The sequence below is a fragment of the Tigriopus californicus genome, chromosome 2, assembly GCF_007210705.1.
Source record: "Tigriopus californicus strain San Diego chromosome 2, Tcal_SD_v2.1, whole genome shotgun sequence".
NCBI lineage: Eukaryota > Metazoa > Arthropoda > Copepoda > Harpacticoida > Harpacticidae > Tigriopus > Tigriopus californicus.
The window spans coordinates 4,171,678-4,180,417 of NC_081441.1; the positions used below are offsets into that span (position 1 = coordinate 4,171,678).

At 43.6% G+C, this 8,740-nt stretch overlaps 1 protein-coding gene across 1 annotated transcript; it reads right to left on the reverse strand.

The window, feature by feature from the left end:
* Positions 1-1,392: 1,392 nt before the first annotated feature.
* On the reverse strand, positions 1,393-5,470 carry LOC131893135 (ribonucleoside-diphosphate reductase large subunit-like). The gene is made up of 7 exons (XM_059243083.1): positions 5,165-5,470; positions 4,890-5,088; positions 3,584-4,086; positions 3,285-3,513; positions 2,760-3,215; positions 2,444-2,685; positions 1,393-2,377 (listed from the first exon to the last, which is right to left on the reverse strand). The coding sequence occupies exons 2-7, from the start codon at positions 5,037-5,039 to the stop codon at positions 1,537-1,539; spliced, it is 2,421 nt and encodes an 806-aa protein (XP_059099066.1). The 5' UTR covers positions 5,040-5,088; positions 5,165-5,470; the 3' UTR covers positions 1,393-1,536.
* Between the last annotated feature and the right edge of the window lie 3,270 nt (positions 5,471-8,740).

Sequence of the window (8,740 nt, forward strand, 5' to 3'; positions counted from 1 at the left end):
GGCAAAATAATGTTGGTACAAAATTGAAGTTTAATGGGAGTTAATGAAAGATCGGCCATTTCTAAAATCAGGCGCTAAATTGTAAGTTATCAATTAAAAACAGCATCTTGCTCTTCGAAGATTAATGAAAAAATGAACACTGTTTTGGGTTGTTAGAATAATGAAGCTGTCATATGCTTTTGATCTCTTAAATCATAACCAAGTTTGCTCTTTTGCCATGCCATTTCTCATGTTGACTAATAGAGCTTAATTGATTGGGGAAATCGACAATAAGTAATCAACTTGTTGAGTTTGGATGCAACTTGTGGATGCAATCAATCGCATCAGAAATCGACTAGAGCTTAGTATGGCTACCTAGGTAGGCAATAGCCAAATTCACTGGACCACGGACTTCTAGAAATGTGGTCTGCGAACGAGCTTCCTGGCAAATCGGCCTGCTCTTGGTCATGGCCACTCTGAGGCAAAGTAATAAAATTAGAAACGTAGATCTCTTCCATTAATGGTAGGTCAATTTTATATCATTTACATTCTAAGTCGATCGTTTCAAAGTTATGTTGTCAAAAGCTTATGTTGCTGACCAAGAGCAGGCCAAAAATTCAAATTATATGTAGTGTTTACTATATAACTTTTATCATGTCTCCTGAGTTCCCTAAGCATAGGGTTAGGCTTAAACTTGGCTGAGTTCATCTATTCAACAAGATCTTGTGGTCGTATGAAGTGCTTATTTGGAATAAGATGAGCGGTTTAGGAGATAGGATATTTTTGCTTCCGTTTGCAGTCCATGTCTCTAGAAGTCCGTGATTGGACCTACCCAAACATAATCAAACAAGAAGAAATGTACGAACAAAGTTTCTCCGTGGGTGGTTGCCATATATATGAAATATTGGACGTAAATACTCTTGCGCATTCGTCAACTTCTGTTATTGTATACTTCAGATCTGGAAAAGGATATTTTGCATCAAAATGCTCACACGCAACACGAAAGATTTTTGCCCAAACAAAACCAAAGACGCAAGCAAGGTATGATAGCACTCATCTAACAGATCGGGGTGTCAAAAAATACGGGATTATGATGCGAAATTAATCAGGGAGACTACCAAAAATATTTGATCATCAAAAATCCTAAATATCTAACAACAACCTAATTAGCTCTTCTTACGACAAATGAGACAGGATTTTTTAATAGAGTGGGCATTTGCGATTTTCACCTAATTTGAAAACTTCCTTCTTTGGGTCGGAAGACGGGGTGGAATCCGAAGAAAACGTTTTCTTTTGAATGTATCTTGTTCGAAAATAAATCATAGTTCATTTTTAAATGAGGACTATTTTTAAATGAAGTTCGAACAAAACGCTATGGTAAAATGGTGTATTTCTGTCAAAAATTGAGCAATATCATCTATTGATAATTTATTCAAAATTCAGTTACTTAACAGTCGGTTCAGATACAAACGGAATGCAGGATCAGAGAGAGAAATTGAGCTATAGATTGTGGTTTAGAACATGTAATACAGGAACTCGCGTCTGAGCGCTTCCTTTTTAGGATCCGCAACTGATGCAGTCGTCTTTATTCTGAATGGAACACACCATGGCCGCCATATTTTTCTCCAATTTCTTCACATCCCCATTGGCACCATTCGCCTCCTTGACTCCCTCTTTGTTGGTCTCTTTCAACTTGCTCTTGTCCAATGTGAATTGGATGGCTTGAGCAGCTGCCTTGGTCCTCAAGTAGTACATGCCCGTTTTGAGACCCAATTTCCAGCCGTAGAAATGCATGGAGGAGAGCTTGCCATAATTGGGCTCGGCAATATGAACATTCAACGACTGAGATTGATCGATGAACGCCCCGCGATCAGCGGCCATTTCCAGAATGGTCTTCTGAGAAATCTCCCACACGGTCTTGTACAGAGCCTTGATCTCATCCGGGATCTCGGCAATGTTCTGGATGGACCCGTTGCTAGCAATCAGCTCTTGCTTCATGTCATCGTCCCACAAGTCTCTTTCCGTCAGATCTCGTAGCAGGTGTTGGTTGACCACCTGAAACTCCCCCGAGAGCACTCGACGAGAATAGATATTCGACGTGTAGGCCTCAATACCCTCGTTATTGCCCAAAATTTGGGCTGTAGAGGCCGTGGGCATGGGTGCGAGTAGTAGTGAGTTTCTCACACCATGTTTGGCCACCTTCGCTTTGAGAGGAGCCCAATCATGGAGATCGGTGGGCGTAACACCCCACATGTCATATTGGAAGATGCCCTTACTCATGGGACAACCGGGGTAGGTTTCGTATGGCCCGAGCTTTTCGGCCAACTCGCATGAAGCCTCGACGGCTCCGTTATAGATGGTTTCAAAGATCTGTTTGTTCAACAACTTGGCTTCAGGGCTGAAACATTTTGGAAAAGAAAAGTTGTGATGACAAACGAATTGGAAAGGAAATGACTGGGTCTACCTTTCAAATGGAAAGCGCATAAGGATGAAGGCATCAGCCAAACCTTGGATTCCAATCCCAATCGGCCGATGGCGCATGTTCGACTTTCGAGCCTCTGGTACCGGATAGAAGTTGACGTCGATGATTTTGTTCAAATTCTTGGTCACGATCTTGGAGATCTCTTTGAGCTTGACAAAATCGTACGATTTATCATTCTTTACGAACTGGTTCACCGCAATGGAGGCTAAGTTGCAGACAGCGATCTACATATAAGGAAGCGGCAATAATTCAATGGTCAGTCAATATTCAGGTAAATAATTGTCCCACGAGATCGCACCTCATCCGGCGAACTATACTCCACGATTTCCGTGCACAGATTCGAGCATTTGATGGTGCCCAAGTTCTGTTGGTTGGATTTACGGTTGCAAGCATCCTTGTAAAGCATATAAGGTGTTCCAGTCTCAATCTGAGATTCGATAATGGCGTACCAGAGCTTCTGGGCCGGAATTTGCTGGTGATATTTTTTCTCCTTCTCGTACTTGGTGTACAATTCCTCGAACTCCTCGCCCCAACAATCGGCCAGTCCGGGGCATTCATGAGGGCACATGAGACTCCACTGACCGTCTTGCTCGACGCGCTTCATGAACAAGTCCGGAATCCACATGGCATAAAAAAGATCACGGGCGCGCTGCTCTTCACTTCCATGATTCTTTTTCAAGTCCAGGAACTCAAAGATGTCCGCATGCCATGGCTCCAAGTAGATAGCAAATGCTCCAGGGCGCTTATTTCCTCCCTAATCGAGTAAGCCAAGTTATTTGAGGTGTTGGGCAAATATTCCACGAGGTCAAAATATCAGGCTTACCTGATCCACATATCGGGCTGTATTGTTGTACACTCGAAGCATGGGCACGAGTCCGTTGGATTGGCCGTTAGTGCCCGCAATGTAACTTCCTTTGGCACGGATACAATGGACGTTCAATCCGATTCCTCCGGCGGATTTCGAGATCAAAGCAGTTTGCTTCAAGGTATCATAAATGCCTTCAATCGAATCGCCGCTCATGGTTAACAAAAAGCAACTGGACAATTGAGGCCTATAATGCCAAATACGAAATTCATGGTGAGGAGCGATATCGTAGTTTTTCCCTTTCATCCCTACTTTACCTCGGGGTAGCCGCATTGAACAGGGTGGGCGAAGCGTGTGTAAACAACTTCTGGGACATCATGTCGTAGGTCTCGATGGCCGAGTCAACATCCTCCCCATGAATCCCGACCGCCACACGCATGAGCATCTGCTGTGGCCGCTCCACCACTTTGCCGTCAATCTTGAGTAAGTAAGACCGCTCCAGGGTCTTGAAGCCAAAATATTGGTAGTCAAAGTCTCGGTCGTACACGATGGCAGAGTTTAAGCGTTCAGCATTGCGTTGAATGATCTCGTAGTGGGTCTGCGAGATCATGGGCGTGGGTCGGCCGTGGGTCTTCATCTCGTACAAGTCCTTGACAACCTCGGAGAATACCTTTTTGGTCTCCTTGTGGAGATTGGCTACCACAATGCGGGCGGCCAAAATGGCATAATCCGGGTGTTTGGTCGTCATGGTGGCCGCCGTTTCGGCGGCTAGATTATCCAGCTCCACGGTGGTCACACCCGGATAGAGGCCATTGATCACCTGCAGCGAAAGAAATTAGCGGTCAGAAACCAAGTCAAATCCAAGGTCATTAGAACATTGGGTCCTAAGCCTGCCCCGAGTTAGTTATTTGGACAACAGACACGGCTCAAGGATCCAAACCATTAATGACTTTCTCATTGAATTATATTGTTTGCACATCAAGGGGACCATGATTTTCCATTCAAGGGCGAGTCAGGCAAAAGTTGGCCTCACACGAATCCTGTGATTTTCAACTTGCCCAGCGAACTCAAGTCCCGCAAAAGCGCTGAAGTTGTTTGGGCAAAGTCAACCGAGGCTGGCTTCTGACCTGGTTGATTGATGAGAGAGAAAGCTATTTTGACAAATCCAATGAAAATATGAAAGATTCATATTTCGAGTCCGGACTGAAGTTCGGCCGATTACCACATTTTGAGCTTCAGACTGGTGCACACGGATTCGACACAGGACTAATTCTCCAATCGGCTTCAGAAAGCCCAGGGCTTTACTAGCTAGCGCTCGAGACTTCCTCAGAGAAATCTTCGCGTTTCATATGGCATTGGTCCTGGTATGCAATGACCAGTTTGGATAAAGAACTGGTCGATCACGTCTCATTATTATGGGGGTACAATGAACCCCTTTCAAAATTGAGCAGCATTCAATAACTACGGCCGAAACCCACTGCCACTTGATATGAATATATGTATCATGCCCTGGCCAGTCAATTGAGGATCCGAATCAAATTCCAGAGCTCCTCCCTCCTCCGGCCGTAAGTCATTGGAATGCAGTGCAATGGGCCGGGGTCAAGTGGGAGTGAATGAATGTACCTTGATGGTGATGGCGGGCGGGTCGATAAAATCCATGTCCAAGCGATAGCAGAGCTTCTCAATCCTCGAGGTGATCTTATCGAAATGTACGGGCTCCTCGCGTCCATCCCGCTTGAGTACGAACATGCGGTTCTTGCCGTCCTTGACCATGGTGCACACGTCGTCAATCGAACTGGGTGCGGCCTCAGTTACGGCCAATCTACAATAATCGTAGGAGGTGGGGGTTCCATGGTGGACAGAAAATGATAGATCAGTTCCAACGCCCGGAGCCTTACCTTTATATACCCAGGGGGAAAATAGACGAGGGACACGGGCACACGGGCACACGGGCACACGGGGATGGATACACAGGATGGGATGACAGTTGACGGTCCAAGACAAGCCACCAACAGTCAGAGCAAGTAGCTGTGGGCAAGTGGGTACCTAGATAGGTCCAGTGGGCAGGCGGGTGGGACGAATTGGGATCACCAACGGAGGAGCGTGGCTTGGCAAGTTGAGACTTGATGTCAGACCAAATCCAACTCGATAAAGACAGAGAGCGCCAAAGACGGTCGTCAACATGCTATTCTACCCTACGGAAAGAACGCACTCCTCGCTTGAAGAGAGCGCTGAGACCGCTGAGACCGGTGAGACCAACGCAACTGAGCAAGAACAGAGCGCTCTAAAATTGGCGCCAAAATTGGCAACTACCCATAGACAGACAGACAGACAGACAGACAGATAGACAGACAGATAGACAGACCCACGGCACAACGGGATGTTGGGCTACCAAGATGAAAATGAGGTGATGCTTTCTATAGATTTCGTAACATTCAACAAAGCCCACCTATCTATTAACATGTTTCTTGCTTTTAGTCTTAGTTTGCCAGTGAGTCTTTAAAACCCGCCAATTTTGGGCCAAGCCCAGGGCTAGATAGGGCTTTACAGGGTAAATCGATAAGAGGTGAAAAGGGAATTTACCCCACCTCAACTTTTCATAGTTTTAACAATCGAAACCTCAATCTAATTTAGTTCTTAGTAAGGGCATGAATTGATCCCTTCTGTTTGACAATTCAGAACATTCGTACATTCAAATATCACGTGCATTGTCATTGATTGGCTGAAGGCAGCCCGCAATTGGGAAAACTACACAAGAAATGGCATGAAATGATGAATTAATTGCTTCAAACCCTTATTTGATATCTGAAATATTTGCTACTGCTTCGGATAAATGCTTCATGCTTGTCGTATGGTGTGCATCAGTCCAGCCAGATGGCATATTTATATGCCAAAAAAGTATACATCTGGCATATTTGGACCTCTTCTGGCATGGAAAAATTGAATATGGCATGTTTTTCGGATCAGGCGTGTTTTTTGGCATATTTTTGGGGTGTATTGCCAGGGTTTTCAAACTTGACAAACATGTTGCAAAGTGGACAATCGGACATTCCCATCTATCTGCCTTGGCTTGATTGATAAGGTGTAATACTTCCTTCCTTTGAGATCGATCAATACCAATTACCTCTCTATCATAATTCTAACCATCATTCTCAAATCTCTACCAAATCATCATACTCTGTTGCTCTTCAATTGCAACTAGGATATTGTAACTAAAAAATTTTGATTCGGATTTGGACTTGACTAACTCCTCGGCAGGTGTTATTTTTGATTGCTAGAAAATTGAGTTTCTGATATACTTAATACGTACATCTCTGGCATTTGGAATTCAGATTTGACATGATTTTGGACATATTAACGCTATTCCGCCAGTAACTTACATTTCCTCACCAAATTGTTACTGATGGGAGGAGACGTGGTGCAATGTTTAGTGCAGTTTCTTAAAGTGAGAGAGGTCCCTGGTCCAAAATTCCTCCTTGACCTTACTCCAAAAGAAACTTTTAGACACTAACCAGACAAACCAATGTACAACCAAACTAATACCGGACATGAATCTGCCTAACAAAATTCGGAAGGGGACGATGTGCTCAGACATGGCTTACCTCACAAACCCTAACACCCCAAGCAAAAAAAGAAGTATTTAGACGAATGAATTGGGAGTTGTACATTTCTTGTATTTGGGGTGCTAGGGTCGGGGAGGGGTAACCTCGCCCGGCCAGCGAAGCTAGCCATCACATCATCCGTATAAAGTTCCGATAGGCAGTGTTGTAGTCCGTATCAGATTGGTTCTCCGTCTGTGGGCGTGGTTAGCATCTAAAAGTTTCCTTGTGAAAGGTCGGAGAGGAGAATCGAACCGGGGACCTCTCTCATGTTAGGACACTGCGCTAACCACTACACCACGCCTCCTCCCATTAGCTGAGCTACTTCCACAAATTGTGGGAAATCTATTTCAAAAGCCGATTATTTCTAAATATTTAGGTTATACTGACATTTATAGAAATGCCAGTTTGTAGGTTTTCCAGTTTCAAGGAATCACTGTGGTTCAATTTAAGCTCAGGAAATTGTAATTTCAAATGGCCTTATTGATCAACAATCTTGAAACAATCCTGACCAATAAATTAATATTTGGAATTTTGATGGAAATATAAAAAAAGTTCTCGATCTTTTTCCGGTTCCTAAGGTGGAGCTCTGCGTTACTACCCCTGTTAAGATTTTGATCAACACCCCTTTATGCTCCACTGAAGCCCATAGGCACACAAATAGTGAGTAAAGGCATACTCTAAATCATTGAAATATTGCTTCAGAAGGTCAACTATTTTGGCGATTCAAGCTGAATTATAACGACGACCTCCACATGTTGCAGAATGTTGCAGAATCTACTCTTGGGTTTTTGAGAGTACTATGGCTCTGAAAGGAATGAAATTCCGCTTTATGACCTTCGGGTCAACTCCTTTGAATGCTCCACTCGTAGGTAATGGAGGTAACGATATTGAGCAGGTCTCATCTATGAAAGATCTAAGTGTAGTCCTCCAAAATAATGGAAAGTTCGATGAGCATATCCAGCTGAAGGTGGGTAAGGCTTTTCAAATGTGTGGTTGGATATATCGCACGTTTAAGTCCAAAAATAGTATCACAATGCTAACTCTGAACAAGTCAATTGTCCAGCTACATATTGAATATGCCTCTCCCATTTGGGCTTCAATGAGTTCAGCAGGTTTGCAAAAGCTCGAGCAGGTCCAAAGATGTTTTACTAGGAACATTGAGGATATGAGAGAGCTGTCGTACTGGGAGAGGTTAGAAAGGTTGGGACTGTACAGTATTCAGTGAAGGTACGCAAGGTATCTGATATTGTGCGTTTTCAAAAGCATTCATGAGCTTTGTCCCAACCCAGGATTTAGGGTCAATTGTAGTGACCGTAGAGGCTTAACGTGCGTTTTGAGAGCACCTTCAAGCCCTCGAGAATCCAGGCTAGTTAAAACTTTTCTTTCTTGGGCTCCTTCATTGTTTAGTTTGCTTCCCTATAATATTCGTAGGGAATACACAGATCAACCCTACATTCAAGGACTAGCTTGGTCTGCCAACTCAAATTCGTTGGTAGACCAAGTATCATATAAAGATTGTAAGGTAATAAATAGACGAATTATAATCTTTCATTTTCATAGTACTGGGGATTACATTCCCTGTAGCGGTTAGAAAAGCCCGTGAAAAAGAAAACAATGTAATGGCGTTACTCGTTACTTTTCATAACATTTAGAAGACCTACATGATTTTATGGTTTTCCCCATCAAGACCATACTTCCCTAAAGAAATTGTGCTTTTTGCTTCAAGCGGCCCTAAAGCGTTACATTTGAAGACTTCGTGTTAACATTTTTTAATAATGAGCATTGGCATTTAATCTTGGCCTAATTGTTCAAGATGTATTGCATCGTAATGCTTTGATGAGTCAAGATTGGGACCCGGGGTAAGGTTATGAT